The sequence below is a fragment of the Nerophis ophidion genome, linkage group LG05 (genome assembly GCF_033978795.1).
Source record: "Nerophis ophidion isolate RoL-2023_Sa linkage group LG05, RoL_Noph_v1.0, whole genome shotgun sequence".
In the NCBI taxonomy this organism is placed as follows: Eukaryota; Metazoa; Chordata; class Actinopteri; order Syngnathiformes; family Syngnathidae; genus Nerophis; species Nerophis ophidion.
Window position 1 is genome coordinate 65095902 of NC_084615.1, and position 18032 is coordinate 65113933.

An 18032-nucleotide genomic window follows, 5' to 3' on the forward strand; every position below is an offset into this window, starting at 1 on the left:
ACTAAATGCGTGCATTTTTAAGTAAGACCAACATGTTTAGAGTATAATAAGTCTCATATTGGACTCTCACAATATTATGCTAGATCCACTATGGACTGGACTCTCACTATAATGTTAGATCCACTATGGACTGGACTCTCTCCATTATGCTAGATCCACAATGGACTGGACTCTCACATTATTATGTTAGACCCACTATGGACTGTACTCTCACTATTATGTTAAATCCACTATGGACTGGACTCTCACTATTATGTTGGATCCACTATGGACTGGACTCTCACTATTATGTTAGATCCACTATGGACTGGACTCTCACTATTATGTTAGATCCACTATGGACTGGAGTCTCACTATTATGGTAGATCCACAATGGACTGGACTCTCACAATATTATGCTAGATCCACTATGGACTGGACTCTCACTATTATGGTAGATCCACAATGGACTGGACTCTCACATTATTATGTTAGATCCACTATGGACTGGAGTCTCACTATTATGGTAGATCCACAATGGACTGGACTCTCACAATATTATGCTAGATCCACTATGGACTGGACTCTCACATTATTATGTTAGATCCACTATGGACTGGACTCTCACAATATTATGCTAGATCCACTATGGACTGGACTCTCACAATATTATGCTAGATCCACTATGGACTGGACTCTCACTATTATTTTAGATCCACTGTGGACTTGAATCTCACTATTTGGAAGAGTGGCCGTGCGCAACCCGAGTGTCCGTGGTTCAAATCCCACCTAGTACCAACCTCGTCACGTCCATTGTGTCCTGAGCAAGACACTTCACCCTTGCTCCTGATGGGTGCTGGTTAGCGCCTTGCATGGCAGCTCTCCCCCATCAGTGTGTGAATGTGTGTGTGAATGGGTAAATGTGGAAGTAGTGTCAAAGCGCTTTGAGTACCTTGAAGGTAGAAAAGCGCTATACAAGTACAACCCATTTATTTATTTATTATTATTATTATTATTATTATTTTCTTTTTAATAATATTGTTATTCTGAAGCTAACCAACAATAAATAAAATACTTCTTACCATTAATGCGACTTCTTGAGCAGGTGCGGTAGAAACCGGCTGGATGGATTAAAATGCATGAGAATTTTTTATATTTTGAACGTTATTTTTGACACTGTGATTACCAGCGGAATTATTCATTACTTATCGTGTTAAGCAATGTCAGCAAAGATTTATCTGAGAGCCAGGTGCAGTCATCAAAAGAGCCACATCTGGCTCTAGAGCAATAGGTTCCCTACCCCTGCAGTACAGTATAGAGGTTTATATTGCGTTCAAAGTGTACAAACTTTTACTAAAATATGGACTTCTGTTGAGGATGTAACCCATTTTTCGTGTTTACATAGTTAATGGAGAAATGTGCTTTAATGTACAGTACAAAGTAGGAATGTCTAATAATATCGGACTGCCAACATTATCGGCTGATAAATGATTTAAAATGTAATATCGGAAATGATCAGTTTCGGTTTCATAAAATAAGATTTTTAACTTTTTAAAACGCTGCTGTGTACACGGACGTAGGTAGAAGTACAGAGCCCCAATTAACTTTAAAGGCACTGACTTTGCGTGCCGGTCGAGTCACATAATATCTACGGCTTTTCACATACACAAGTGAATGCAAGGCATACTTGGTCAACAGTCGCACAGGTCACATTGAGGGTGGCCGTATAAACAACTTTAACACTGTCACAAATATGCGCCACACTGTGAACCCGCACCAAACAAGAATGACAAACAAATTTCGGGAGAACATCCGCACCATAACACAACATAAACACAACAGAACAAATACCCAGACCCTCTTGCAGCAATAACTCTTCTGGGACGCTACAATATACACCCCCCGCTAACTCCTACCCCCCCACCTCAACCTCCTCATGGTCTCTCAGGGAGAGCATGTCCCAAATTCCGAGCTGCTGTTTTGAAGCACGTTAAAAAAAATAATGCACTTTGCGACTTCCAAAATAAATATTGCAGTGCCATGTTGGCATTTTTTTCCATACTTTGAGATGATTTATTTTGGAAAACTTTGTTACATTGTTTAATGCAGTGGTCCCCAACCTTTTTGTATCCGCGGACCGGTCAACGCTTAATAATTTGTCATGAAAAAGGGAGGTTTTTGTTTTTGGTGCACTAATTGTAAGTGTATATTGTGTTTTTTATGTTGAAAAAAACATTTTTTAAATTGTTTTTTTGTTTTGTTTTTTTTAATAAAAAATTCTTCTGCGGCCCGGTGGTTGGGGACCACTGGTTTAATGCATCCAGCGTGGCACAACAGCAAAATTAGGCATAATTCCACGACTATATATATCGGTATCGGTTGATATCGGAATTGGTAATTAATAGTTGGAAAGTATCGTAATATCGGATATTGGCAAAAAAGCTATTATCGGACACCTCTAGTACAAAATTTTCTGTCTACCTGTTCAAGAACCAATTAAGTTTGAAAATTGAGGTTCCACTGTAATGACAAATTAATTTTCTCCTGTGGTGGAATGTCTCAAAACTGGGCTTAGAAGCTGCGTTAGAATCTTGATTGGAAATGTGCCAGGATGGTTAGCAGATTTATGTTAAATTCCTTATTTTGCAAAAAAAAAAAAAAAAATCATTGAACCATTTTCCCCTCATAAATGTGTGATAAAATACATTCAATTTAGTTAAAGTTTGATTTAAAAGGTGAAAAAATCATTTCACATGAATAAAAAAGTGTGGAAAATGTGTTGCCTAAGGTGGTCTTGAGCTGTAGTTCTCCTGGCTTCATGCAGATCAATAATATGCAAAACGGGAACGCCTCTACGCACAACTGGCAGACTCAACAAAACGAGTCATAAAAGTGACTGGGGAGGAAAATTTACACCAAAGCATATTCAATAGTACATATCATCCAGCCCACGAGGAAGTGAAAATCATCATCGGCCCACTTTAAATTTGCTCGACTTGTTTGGGCAGGCATAGAAGCAAAATGGTGGTAGATGCCGCCTTGCACACCTACCTGCAAGTCATAGTAGAGCGAGGATATTTCAGAGCTGGAGTGGTTAAAGATGTGGGTCACCCTCGTTGGATGGTTGAGATCAGCATAAAAGAACTGAAGGTGCTGTCCGAGGCTGTTCCTTGTCGAGACTCTGCGGCCTAGCCCGTCGTAGTGATACACCACGCTCCAGCCACCTGGTCCCCGATTGTAGGCCCTCAGCAGCTGACCCTTTGAGTTGTAGTCAAACATGTCAGACCCCCGCTGGCTGAGGTAACCGTCTTCATCCAGGCGGTACTGGACATCGCCCAGTCGTGTGATGCGATCGCGGAGGTCATAGCGTAGCGGCATGATGCGAGCGCTGTTCCCGGGGTTCAGCAGATGAAGGTTACCGTTCAGGTCGTAGCTGTAACGCCATGTTGACCAGTCGTTCACCTGAAACGATATCGCGCCGTAGATCAAAGAAGCATCAGTACAATGCCTGATAATAGAGTATAAATCACTGATAATAGAGTATAAATCAAAGTTATATGGACCCTTCCACATGAATTACTCACCTTGACCCCTGTGAGCTGTCCGTCTCCGTCATAATCATAGCGATACTGAGTGGTGTTGGCGTAGGGCCCGATCTTGAGCTCCCTTTTCACCACCCGTCCCATGCTGTCGTACTGCACTGTCATCCAGTACATGAGGGAACGGAAGATCTCGTACTGGACCTCCTTGATGCGACCGTGGGTGTCGAAATGCTTACTCAGCGTCATCACAGCGGTGGTGATGATTTGATTGATGTCGTAGTAAATGACCCCAAACTTTCCAAAGTGCTCCACCTAGGAGAGACAAGTTTGCAGAAAGTATAAGTCGTATGCCAGCCAAAGAACAGGCTGGTTCTTAGAAATCACTTATGAGGTCTGCATATCAATTCTCAAAGACAGCATTAGGTGCACCTTTCCAGAGATTTCATCATATCTGTAGAGGTCGACGGGTAGAGGGGTTTCACTGATGACTGGTTTCATGCTGGCGATTCGGAAACTGTTGTCGTGGTAGGTGTAGTCAAACCTTGCGTTGACCATCCCCTCCTCGCTGAAGCGATAGATTTGCTTGTCGATGAGCGGGCCCATTTTGCGATAGCGGATGGTGCATGAGAAGCCGCCGCTCTGCAGATTGACCATCTTCAGCACGCCGGCTGTCTCGTCGTAGCCGAAAGTGACCGCGGTGCTGTCATACACAATCTCGGACAGCTTGGCCAGTTTGCCGTACTTGTAGAGGACACGCCGGCCGGTTCCCAGGTAATGTGTGGCCTGGGGCCTGCCGTCTTCGCTGAAGTCGTGAATGATGGAGGCGTTGCTTTCTGGGGGATTGTAAATGTTACGAATGTATCCGATGGACACGTGCGTGAACATGGTGTGGCGGGCCACGCTCGGCATGGTGACAGCCGTCACCCGGTTTGAGGAATCAAACTCAAAGATGTACTGCTTTTGGCTCTGTAGCAACAACACCATGGACTGGAAATACATAAGCAGAAAACCAAAACTATTAATCAAAAGTCAGCTTTCACTTTGAACATTTAATTTTGGTTGATATATTTTATCAGAGTTACAGGATCGCTGTTTTTAACAACTTTCTGCAAAAAAGCTAGACAAAGATCATTTCTATTGCAGCACTCGAGAGTTGAAAAAAGAAACTGCTGCAAAAATATGAGTCACTCACAAGTTTTTTTTCTTTTTTTTAAAGAACTAAAAGGCCCCCAGTTGAATAGCCCAAATGATGAAGAAAAGAGGACCTGAAATGGAACCTTGAGGAACACTACTAGTATAACTAAAAATGGTATCCACGAGTTGAGTTTATACCAAAAAGTTTTATTTTTGTTTCATCTGACCAAATGACATTCTCCCAATCCTCTGTTGTATCATCCATGTATCCATTTGGGTATAAACTCAACTCGTCGTGTTTGGAGGAAGAAGAATACTGAGTTGCATCCCAAGAACACCGTACCTACTGTGAAGCATGGGGGTGGAAACATCATGCTTTGGGGCTGTTTTCGTGCTAAGGGGACAAGACGATTGATCCGTGTTAAGGAAAGAATGAATGGGGCCATGTATCGTGAGATTGTGAGCCAAAACCTCCTTCCATCAGTGAGAGCTTTGAATGGTTGACCAAATAGTTATTTTCCACCATATTTTACGAATAAATTCTTTAAAATTCCTACAATGTGACGTCCTGGATTTTTTTTTCACATTCTGTCTCTCACAGTTGAAGTGTACCTATGATGAAAATTACAAACCTCTGTCATCATTTTAAGTGGGAGAACTTGCACAATCGGTGGCTGACTAAATACTTTTTTGCCCCACTGTAAATCATATTACGAAAAATAACTGTCAAAAAGGAGAGGGCTTGAGGAACTCCTCATTAATGTAAATCAGTAGTTTGGAGCCCGGTGTTCTGTTTGCGAGCAACGTTAAAATGTCAATGCAAGGATCTGCCAATGTATTTATAGTGGTCCAAGTTCCTCTATACAACAGGAACATTTATAGTGATTTTAGGAATTTGATGCAGAAACATTTGCCTCAAAGTCATTTCTGGGCTGGATTTGGCCCCTAGAGCAGTGGTTCTCAAATGGGGGTACTTGAAGGTATGCCAAGGGGTACTTGAGATTTTTAAAAAAGATTCTAAAAATAGCCACAATTCAAAAATCCTTTATAAATATATTTATTGAATAATACTTCAACAAAATATAAATGTAAGTTCATAAACTGTGAAAATAAATGCAACAATGCAATATTCAGTGTTGACAGACAGATTTTTTTGTGGACATGTTCCATAAATGTTGATGTTAAAGATTTCATTTTTTTGTGAAGAAATGTTTAGAATTAAGTTCATGAATCCAGATGGATCTCTGTTACAATCCCCAAAGAGGGCACTTTAAGTCGATGATTACTTTTATTTGTAGAAATCTTTATTTATAATTGAATCACTTGTTTATTTTTCAACAAGTTTTTTAGATATTTTAAAAAAAAAATTTCAAATAGTTCAAGAAAGACCACTACAAATGAGCAATATTTTGCATTGGTAAACAATTTAATGAATCAGAAACTGATGACATAGTGCTGTATTTTACTTCTTTATCTCTTTTTTTCAACCAAAAATTCTTTGCTCTGATTAGGGGGTACTTGAATTAAAAAAATGTTCGCAGGGGGTACATCACTGAAAAAAGGTTGAGAACCACTGCCAGTTGAATAGCACTGATATCGACACACCTTATAAATAAATAATTAATCAATACAGCCTTTCAGTATGGATGGCTAGATGGGACATTTAAAAACAAACACATCTTTAAATAATTATTTAAATGTGTCATTAATTTTAATTGGAATTTCCATATATAAATGTGTTATTTAGTGTGACATTTATTTATTTAATAAAATATTACATTATTAAAAAATGTAAATAATTTTTGGGATTTTATTATTGAAATATAATTGACGGGACGGCGTGGCGCAGTGGGAGAGTGGCCGTGCGCAACCCAAGGGTCTCTGGTTCAAATCCCACCTAGTACCAACCTCGTCACGTCCGTTGTGTCCTGAGCAAGACACTTCACCCTTGCTCCTGATGGGTGCTGGTTGGCGCCTTGCATGGCAGCTCCCTCCATCAGTGTGTGAATGTGTGTGTGAATGGGTAAATGTGGAAGTAGTGTCAAAGCGCTTTGAGTACCTTGAAGGTAGAAAAGCGCTATACAAGTACAACCCATTTATCATTTTATCATTTATTTGATTATTTTATGATTTTATGATTTAAAATAATTGAGTCAATCATAATCATAATATTTATGATTTATTTCATTGCGAATGCAGCTGAGATAGGCTTAATTAACTAATTAATGACACATTTAAGTAATTATTAAAATATTGAATTATTTATATATTGTAATTTTGTTCAATCTGGCCCTTGTTAGCAATTCATGAATTTATTTTATCCGTCAAACTCAGCCACAAAGGGGCGGCTCTTAACACCTGATTGGGTACTTGCAATGATTGGACTGGATGTGTGTTTAAGACACACATCCAGTGTGTGCCGAGTACCAAGGTGTAGAAGGTGTTGTGATCTGCCCACTGACTGTGACGGCTGAGTTTCACGGATTAAATAAATTAATGTGCCGACAAAAAGACAAATGACATGCAAAAAGTCTTTAAAAAATACTTAAATATTTCATTAATTAGATAAATCATGAAATAATAAAATGAATAATTAATTAAATCAGGAAATAATTAAATCATACATCAATAATGTATTCAATGATAAATAAATAAATGTATTTTCATTTAAAAAATTAATGACACATTTATGTATTTCATTATAGGTTGATTGGCAACACTAAATTGGCCCTCGTGTGTGAATGTGAGTGTGAATGTTGTCTATCTGTGTTGGCCCTGCGATGAGGTAGCGACTTGTCCAGGGTGTACCTCGCCTTCCGCCCGATTGTAGCTGAGATAGGCACCAGCGCCCCCCGCGACCCCAAAGGGAATAAGCGGTAGAAAATGGATGGATTATAAGACCATTCAATTAAATGAACATCTAAGTAACTACAGATGTATCTGTTTGACAAATTCTGGCCCTACATATTTTAATTCCTCTGGAATCGGAATATTTCCCATTGCGATGTAATTTGTATGTTTCAAACTGTGTAAGGAGACGTTTGAAGAAGTCCCTTTTTTGCATGATGCAAGATCTATAGTTGGCGGAGTGGCCCTAACAGACCTCAACTCAACTTTTTTGCTGTGAATGGAAAGTCCATTTTTTTCCCCAAATCTAAGGGCCAAGTGTCCTAATTCTGACATATCGTAATAAATGTGAGAAACACACTTACTTTATCAAGATAACTGTAACTCCACACCTTCCCGTCCACAAAAGTACGAGACAGGACGCGTCCATGAGGATCGAACTCGGTCCTCTCGCTCATGCTCCCCCTCTGCAGGCCGACAAGCTGCCCAGTGGATGAATAGGACACATTGACCACTGCCAGGCTGCTGCTAGGCAACCACATAGCTGGCCGGCCCTGGGCATCGTACATGATGCGCAGAGTAAACTTCCGGTGATCATCGTAAATCTTCTCTGTGCGCGTGTTGCGGTCAAAGTCGATGGAGAGGAGGTTGCGGCCGTGTGCCTAAAGAAACAAGGCAGGTTAGATCAAATACATGAATGTAGGCTGAATGTAATGTCACAATACAGGCTGTTTGTCAAATACACATTTACAGTTTTATGTAAATCTGATCAACTCACCCTCAGCTTCCTGCCAAAGACTGTTATCTTTCCCTTAGTCTGCTCTTTGCGTAGACGCCATTCAATGGAGTTGAGGCCATTGTCGGTAGGAAGTGTTATATTCCTGCGACCAATTGTAGGACTGACAGACCCTGCGAGGATGTGAGGCTCTGTGTGGAAGCTTATGCCCATTCCATTGGCATACATCACTCTCAGGGTGCCATTGTTGCACAGCTGGTAGTTGTTCCTTACCTGGTCTGTAGAGAGGAAACAAGAAGTTAAGGTCAAAACAGATTTACAACCTCGGTAAATCCTTGAATAATCTAAGTTATTTGACTAAAATATTACATAGTGTACTGGCTATGTACACTTTTTTTTGACTGACACATTTCAGAGAAAAAACCCTTGTGATGGAAAAAACACACAAATGTCCACTACAGTAGATGCTGGCCTTCAAGTGGATATGGTCAGAGCTTGACCTACTGAGATCCAAATACCTAGGGGTAAACAGTAGGGGTGTGGGAAAAGATCGATTCGAATACGAATCGAATCGAATACGTTGTGCGATTCAGAATCGATTCTCATTTTTAAAAAATCGATGTATTTATTTATTTTGATCAATCCAACAAACCACTACACAGCAATACCATAACAATGCAATCCAATTCCAAAACCAAACCTGACCCCGCAACACTCAAAACTGTAATAAACAGAGCAATTGAGAAGACACAACACAACACAGAACAAACCAAAAGTAGTGAAACAAAAATGAATATTATCAACAACATTATCAATATTAGTTGTAATTTTAGCATAGCAGTGATTGAAAAATCACTGCTATGATTTTTTAATCACTGCTATGCAATAACAACTCTCCAAGGTAAATGCTGTACATTATTATTACATTACTTTTGATTGATTGATTGAAGCTTTTATTAGTAGATTTCACAGTACAGTAGTACAATTGACCACTAAATGGTAACACCCGAATAAGTTTTTCAACTTGTTTAAGTTTAAGTCACCTTAATCAATTCAAATTCATACAAGGATTGTAGTTTGGTTGTAGTGCATTCTATTGTATGTGTACGATATTTCTTATGTAAAAGTTTGTTTTTCTCTTTAAAAGGAATGTTACATGTAAACACTGTGTTATTTTTTTGGGTGGGGGTTTGGGGGTGGTCCAAGCACCAATTAAATAAATGGAAGATGTTGATGTGAGATATCGATATTGATGTTGATTCAAAACTCAGAACCAACTAAGCTCGTAAATTGAGGTACTACCGTAAAACCGAAAAGTATGTGTTTTTGTTTACTTTAAATTACTCTTTTGCTCAACTACAAAGGAGATAAAATATCTTCTTTAAAGCCATGCCTATTTAAACCGACTCAAGCGGATCCCTTTCGGAGAATTGCTAACAAATCCTGAATGGAAAATGACATCTCTCTGCAGCTCTCCTTATCTCCGCGATGTGTAATGAATCACTGACGAGGATAAGAATAGAATCAGATAAGCCTAATGTTGAGCTTAAAGTCCTCTCTCCCAAAACTGAAAACACACGTCTTAATCACAGCGAATTGACTGAAAGGAAGATAAAATTGTGTTGGGCTCAAACACATCTGTCCGCCACACCGGGGGGGGGGGCTCATTCTTCTTCACTTACAAAAGGTGAGGGGATCAGCTGGTGCCTTCCTCTGAAACCCAGCCATAAATGACAGTAATCCATAAGGCCAATTTGTAATAAAGCTCCAGGCACATTTTAACAATGCCTCAAACAGACAAGCAAATGCATTTTTTTCCCACTGACTTGGCAGCAACAGCCTTTAGATAAATCTTCTCTGCACCGTCTGCTTGAACAAGCTTGTAATAAAACAGAAGCAAGTAAGCGAGAGGGAGAGGGAAAAACAAGACCTTGAGGGGCCGAAGAGAATTCACAGTGCAGTCGTTAATGAAGAGAAGGAGAAAGAGCAGAAGAATGGGAAATGGTTAAGTGAGTATGTCAGCAGAGAGTTGCACTGAAAACCCACACAGGGTAGTGGAAACCTTAAATTACTCTGCCAACATCGCTCCCCTCCGACGACGACCCAGGTGGATGTCTGAAGACATCTCCATCATATTCCCCTTCAGATCATCAAGCTTACTGTTAGGGGTCACAACACTTACATTGGTCAGCAGGGGAAGAGACAATTACCCTCCTTCTTCTTCAGATCTAATTAGACCAAATAAGCCCAGGGAAAATGGGAACGGCCTGAGAGCTGCATATGTATCTTACTGTGTGTGTGTTCTTGTATTTCTACCCTTCTTGAGACATCAACAAGGGAAAAGTACCGTCCATATGAGGACCGGTGAACAAGTTAGGACCCAAGTCATGGTCCCAATAGGGAAAGCCATTGCGTCTAATAGAGATTGTCTCATTTGCAACTCTGGTGGTGAAATCTATCAAAATAAGGGCAGTCCCAAAAAGGAGGGATTTTTCAAATTAACTGTGTGTCGTGCTTAAAAAGTGCTCCCCCTAAGGTCAACATATGAAATAACAAGTGTGTGTACAAATTTGAAGTGCACCCCATTTGGCCAAAATTAATAAAACAAATGGTAACACTTTAGTATGTGGAATATATTCTAAGTAACAAAGACTGAATTTAGAGTTATTTGGACACTAGGGGAACATGTAAGCATTAGGGTTAGGGATACTAATAAGCAATAATTCTAAAGGTTATTGAGGGAAGACTCTTAGTTAATGCTTACTGGTTATATAATAAGGCCATGCAGAATAAGGCGTTAATGAATACTTAAAAATGACTAATTAAGAGCCAATATGTTGCTAATTTGCATGTTAATAAGCACTAATTAATGGAGAATATGTTCCCCATACTAAAGTGTTACCAAACTAATGAAATAAATAAGTATATAGAGACAAACTGTAATAACTTGAAGTAAATAATGATGATTAAAAACCAATTACCAACAACAACAACAACAACAAAATTAACTAAAAGCTTACTTTTTTATATTTGCTTAGTATATATATATATATATATATATATATATATATATATATATATATATATATTATTAATGTTGTACATACAAATGTTTATATATCTGCAAAGGGTGGTCCTAAAGAGGTAGGCATTTTTTTGGAGGTCTCAAGAAGGTAAGAAATACAAGTGTGTGTGTGTGTGTGTGCGTGTGTGTGTGCGTGCGTGCGTGCGTGTGTGTGTGTAAGATGAAGACTAAATTGCACAAGTTAAAGAAATTGGTTCTGAAGATATTCAAACTTGGAATGATCCGGACTGTCATTAATACGATACATACTGGTCATTTTACTTCATAAGTCAAGTGGAAAGTAAGAAAATAGTTCTCTAGAGGGCCGACCCTCCCTAAACGCAGACCGGGCACTGCGCGTAGAGCCGAAATGCGTGAATTAGCGCATGTAAAATGTCAATTCATGAATGACAAAGCGCTTCATATGTAATTTTGACACATACATATTCCTAGCCACTTCCTGCTCCGTCATTGATTAGAATACAATGACATAATGGTCTCAAAAAGGGGTGGTAATGGGATCGAATCCCAGTTGAAGTTAAAGTTGGGAAAAATTGAAAGTTAATTATATTAAAGTATGTGCTGTCAAATGATTAAAAAAAGCAAACAATTCATTATGATTTGTTATAACGCAACCACTTTTTTAATCTCACCTAAAAATGCTAAGAAAAGCCCTCAACTTCAGATATTTTTATTTCAATTCATGACATTGTTATCAAGACAGTTATTCAAACAACAAAAAAGTGTATTTATGAAATAAATTAATTTTTAAAAGACTTGTAAAGATACAGTCTGGTGTACAAAAATAAAACATCAGGTCCATATACAATGTTGAAGTTATAACACTTTAAAAAAAGTATAAAACTATTTTCTCAGCGATAAGTAATTCATGTTGATCTTCTTATTTTTTCCTCTGCTTGAGAAAAAACAAAACTAAACAAATCAATCACAGTGCTCGTGCACGTTACCAATAGTGGTTTAAGAGAACACATTCAACAAATCTATATTCGTCACAATTGCTTGGTCATCTTTGTAAGAAATATTGGCTTTAGTTGGTTTTCCTGACTGTCAATGACAAATGTCTTATGTACCTACATTAATGTGCAACACTAATTTATTTTTTAAACCTTATTCAACGCAAAGTTATTTATTAACAAGTTTTGGTTCTATTTTGCACAGCGAAAGACAACATTAAAACATTTTACTCCATGTAATTGTGCTCTGATTTCAAGTATAACGTACACATCATATTGATTTTAAATATATTGTACACATTGTACATGTACTGTGTTATTATAATAATTTTAAATATAATGTACACATTGTACATTTAATACATTACTACAAAGATTTCAAATATAATGTACACATAATTGGCATGTAATTTATTAGTATAATAATGGTAAATATAATATACACATAACTGTACATGTAGTATGCTATTATAATAATTTCAAATATATTGAACACATAATCCATCCATCATTTTCCTACCGCTTGTCCCTTCGGGATTGTACGTGTAATATATTACTATATAATTTGAAATATAATGCACTGCACATGCAATTTGTCACTATATTGATGGCCACATGTGTTATAATAGTATAAAGCAGTCCTTCTCATATAGTGAGGCGGGCCCCGCTGGTGGGGGCGTGGTGTGATGCCAGGGGGCGAGGGGCACATTTAACCTGGAGGAACACGATTTCTTTGCCGTACCAGAATATGATGAAGCGTATGTAGCACTTGGCTTCACTGTAACCACGGTGGGAAACGAAGAAAGACCGGTGTGTTGTTTTCTTCCATGTTAATAAACTCACAATGTCATGCAGATGTATAGTTATAACATTTTTATGGACAAGTTATACCGATTATAGTCACGGTGGAGGGCGGAGTAGGGGTGGAGCAATATATAGTCTTCTTCCTTTTGAAGCACTGGTATAAAGTTATCTTAAGGCAGAAGTGACACCATTTCTCCATAGCTTATCTAATAGAGCGATGCACATTACTCTAAAAAACAAAAAACAGTGCCTTAAAAACAAGAAAACATCTAAATGTATACTTCTGATAGCCTTTAATTTTATTATGAATATTTTCCACTATTTGTTAGATATATTTCATCAGATCCCCACTATTTAAAGTCGCTTACACCACCCGGCCAAGTTTCTGCCAGAGTGAGACCTATTTATTTCCTATCTTTGTGCCGCATGGCGGTAGTGTTGTTGCTCTCAGTCAAGCACAAGAAGATATACAGAGACAGTAATTTTAGAGATGAAAAATTAGATTAACAGGATAAAAAAACAATGCAGTAAATTACACTAGTTAATTGATGCTAATCAACGCGGCTATACGACATCCTTAATTAAAATAATTTCCCACAAAAAAGATACATTTTATGTTAACGATAATAAAAAAAAAAAAACATGCAAAAATAGTTTGACACAAATAGAAAGTGTCAAAACATTCTTTTATTACAGGGAAGCTCCAAATAAAATAATGCCTAGAGTCCCTGTTTAGTCTGGGCGGCGCTGAGCATGTTTTAAAATGATACTTTATGTCAGGTGTGTGAGAGGCAAGAGCGACCAATGACTTTTCATCTTGCTTAAATGATACACACGCCTACAGCTAGATGGCAGCAGTGGTCACACTATTCAACGGTCTTCCTCTTTTAAATAGTTGTGAAATGAGTTGATGAATTGTACAGATAAATACTATACATATTATCATGTTCTCTATAGTATTTAGATTTGGGGAAGGCGGGGGTGTATGTCCTCTAGGGAGGAGTTAAAAGAAAAAAATTCAATTGATATTTTTTTCTTTTTTCAATAAAGTGCCACACGCTGAAAATCAACAAATTCGTGGAGGATGCGGGAGGTCAATTAAAAGTTTTTCATTTTCAAAATGAATAGAGTATTTTTTTTAATTTTATTTATTTATTTTCTTTGAAAAAGTGCCTACGTGTCAGTTTTGAATGAGTTTATTTCGGTCATATAATCAACCATTTTGTGTGATCAATTTAACAGCACAGATTATACATATTAACAATCATACACATTTACACACAAAAAGAAAAGCAAAAAAAATGACCGAAAAAGGAATAGGCTGAAGCTGAGGCTTATATTTGCCTATCCTATACATTCACTGAAAATTAGATTGCCTGAAACATCATCATTCAAAAAAATCAACGGGATGAAAGTAATTCTTACTATATTTTATAATTTTCCATTATTTCACCTTTCAAAGCTTTCTTAAACCTTAAAGGCCTACTGAAACCCACTACTACCGACCACGCAGCCTGATAGTTTATACATCAATGATGAAATATTAACATTGCAACACATGCCAATACGGCCGGTTTAGTTTACTAAATTGCAATTTTAAATTTCCCGCAGAGTTTCTTGTTGAAAACGTCGCGGAATGATGACGCGTACGCGTGACGTCACGGACTGTCAGGAAATATTAGCGCAGCACCGTTTGCGGCTAAAAGTTGTCTCTTTTCATCGCGCAATCAAACAGTATTCTGGACATCTGTGTTGCTGAATCTTTTGCAATTTGTTCAATTAATAATGGAGAAGTCAAAGTAGAAAGATGGAGGTGGGAAGCTTTAGCGTTTAGCCAGTCAAACACAAGGTGATTCCTTGTTTAAAATTCCCGGAGGTGAAGCTTTACTATGGATCAGAGCGGTCAAGCGAACATGGTTCCCGACCAAATGTCCACCTGCAGGTTTCGGTGGGAAAATTGTGTTAAACAGTCGCCTCTTAACGGAGATCTGTGGAGTTTGCGCCGTCCTTGTATCTGCCGTGACTTCCCTCAGAGATTGGCCTCAAGACACCCGTGGACACACCCCTCTGACTATCAGGCACTATTTAATTTCACTAAAACACTAGCAACACAATGGAAAGATAAGGGATTCCCCAGAATTATCCTAGTAAATGTGTCTAAAAAAATCTGAATCTGTCCCAATGCAATCACCTTTTTTTTTTTTTAACTTTTTTTAAAAATTTATTTTTCCTAGTCCTTCGCTATCAATATCATCATCCACAAATCTTTCATCCTCGCTCAAATTAATGGGGAAATTGTCGTTTTCTCAGTCCAAATAGCTCTTGCTGCAGGAGGCTCCCATTATAAACAATGTGAGGACGTGAGGAGCCCTCACCCATGTGTCGTCATCGTCTGCGACTTCCGGTAAAGGCAAGGCTTTTTTATCAGCACCAAAAGTTGCGAACTTTATCGTCGATGTTCTCTACTAAATCCTTTCAGCAAAAATATGGCAATATCGCAAAATGATCAAGTATGACACAGAATGGACTTGCTATCCTGGTTTAAATAAGAACATCTCATTTCAGTAGGCCTTTAACAAATAACTCCATGTCTTCAACTCATCACTGAGTTTGTTCCAACATTTAACTCCTAAAACTGAAATACATTTGTATTTTTGTATTCACCATTTTATATTTTGGGCTATTATTACCAGCATTTGAACCATTTCATGTTACATAACACATGTTTGCGCTTCTATGAAAGTTTTTTTTATCAGTAATTCACTGGTTAAAAAAAAAGTATATTGATTTTACCATTACATTTTGAGTTGTTTTTATACTGAATTACTGTAAATTGTACCACGTTAATTTTTACAGTGAAATTCTGGTGACTCAGCTGCTATTTTTTTATTTTATTTTTTACCATAAAATCTATTGTCTTTTATTGCAGTGTAGTGTTTTTAGAATGTGTCGCGGGCCGTTGAAAAAATTAGCTGCAAATCGCAAACGTCCCCCCGCGCCTTGGACACCACTCCATTCGAGTAATGGAGGCGTTGTGAATGATGCAATTTGAAATTATTCATGGTGATGATGTCATCATTCACAGTCATTTCATGTTCTATACCGCTTTAGGGTCACAGGTGAGCTGCAGTCTATTCCATAGGACCTGGGGCCAGAGTACACCCAGGTAGTTGCTTGTCAGTTACAGGGCATAAGGTATATAGAAAAACAACATATTATATTTAAAGTCTCTAACATGCATGTTTCGGGTAAGTAAGGAGAAGAAGAGAGAGAAGACTTTCCCCACCTGCTCCCAGTGCCAGCCACACTGGTTTAAATGTAACTTAGGTATTGGGTTTCACTATGTAAAGCGCTTTGAGTCACTAGAGAAAAGCGCTATATAAAATATAATTCACTTCACTTCATGACCTGCAGGTTGTCCTACCTTGCACCACCGTGTACGAGGCTTCCACAGAAGACAGGTTAGTGACGACGGTCACGTCGTCATCTCTGCTGGAGCTCTCGATGTCGATGGTGATGGAACGCTCGATCTCACGATGGAGACTTGTTACCATGCCCGTGGGGTACGTCACGTTGGTCAGGCGACCCTCGCTGTCATACCTGGAAGAGGACAAGTTGGTGCATATGCTGTGAACACACTCAAAATGGATCCATTTGTCAAAGATGGAGCAGTTAGGAGTTGCCTGCAGTTTTAAAACCCACCAAAAGGGGTCAGCGGAAAACTGTGCAAGAAGCAAAGGAGCTGCATAAGCCTATTTCAGTGGTTCTCAACCTTGTTGGAGGCAGGGGCGCCGAAAAGTGGGGGTAAAGGAGATGGATTCTAGGGGCCCATGATGGAGGGAGGCCCCTAATGATGATGAAATTATAATATAGAGGGGTCCTGTAAAGATACAGGGGCCCTGTAAAGATTCTTTTTATGGGGCCCAAAATCCCTAGCGGCGCCCCTGGTTGGAGGTACCGAACCCCACCAGTTTCATATACGCATTCACCGAACCCTTCTTTAGTGAAAATTAAAATGTTTTTTTTTTTCAAATTCAAGACAAAGTTGTATGTTTTTGGTAACACTTTAGTATGGGGAACATATTCTAAGTCAGTGGTTCTCAAACAGGGGTACGCGTACCTCTGGGGGTACTTGAAGGTATGCCAAGGGGTACGTGAGATTTTTTTAAAATAGTAACAATTCAAAAATCCTCTATAAATATTTGTGCAGCCCTTTGAGACACTAGTGATTTAGGGCTATATAAGTAAACATTGATTGATTGATTGATGTATTGAATAATACTTCAAAAAATATGAATGTAAGTTCATAAACTGTGAAAAGAAATGCAACAATGCAATATTCAGTGTTGACAGACAGATTTTTTGTGGACTTGTTCCATAAATGTTAAAGATTTCTTTTTTTGTGAAGAAATGTTTAGAATTAAGTTGATGAATCCAGATGGATCTCTATTACAATCCCCAAAGAGGGCACTTTAAGATGATGATTACTTCTATGTGTAGAAATCTTTATTTATAATTGAATCACTTGTTTATTTTTGAACAAGTTTTTAGTTATTTTTATATCTTTTTTTCCAAATAGTTCAAGAAAGACTACTACAAATTAGCAATATTTTGCACTGTTATACAATTCAATAAATAAGAAACTGATGACTTAGTGCTTTATTTTACTTGTTTATCTCTTATTTTCAACCAAAAATGTTTTGCTCTGATTAGGGGGTACTTGAATCAAAAAAATGTTCAAAGGGGGCACATCACTGAAAAAAGGTTGAGAACCACTGTTTTAAGTAACAAAGACTTAATTTAGAGTTATTTGGTTAGGGTTCTAATAATGCATTAATTAGTACCTAATGACTAATTAAGAGCCAATATGTTACTAATTTGCATGTTAATAAACCACTAAATAATGGTGAATATGTTCCCCATACTAAAGGGTTACCAAATTTTTTTTGCTG

General features: G+C 38.1%; 1 protein-coding gene across 13 annotated transcripts in view; it reads right to left on the reverse strand.

Moving 5' to 3' along the window:
* The window catches only part of tenm2a (teneurin transmembrane protein 2a), a 719932-nt gene that overhangs the window by 23602 nt on the left and 678298 nt on the right, over positions 1–18032 (reverse strand). For all 13 annotated transcript variants that reach the window (XM_061901815.1, XM_061901814.1, XM_061901813.1 and 10 more), the window contains 6 exons: positions 16505–16680; positions 8281–8516; positions 7868–8164; positions 3951–4508; positions 3564–3833; positions 3031–3441 (listed from right to left, as the gene is read on the reverse strand). In XM_061901815.1, coding sequence (XP_061757799.1) covers positions 3031–3441; positions 3564–3833; positions 3951–4508; positions 7868–8164; positions 8281–8516; positions 16505–16680 — 1948 coding nt within the window. The remainder of the gene's footprint in view (positions 1–3030; positions 3442–3563; positions 3834–3950; positions 4509–7867; positions 8165–8280; positions 8517–16504; positions 16681–18032) is intronic.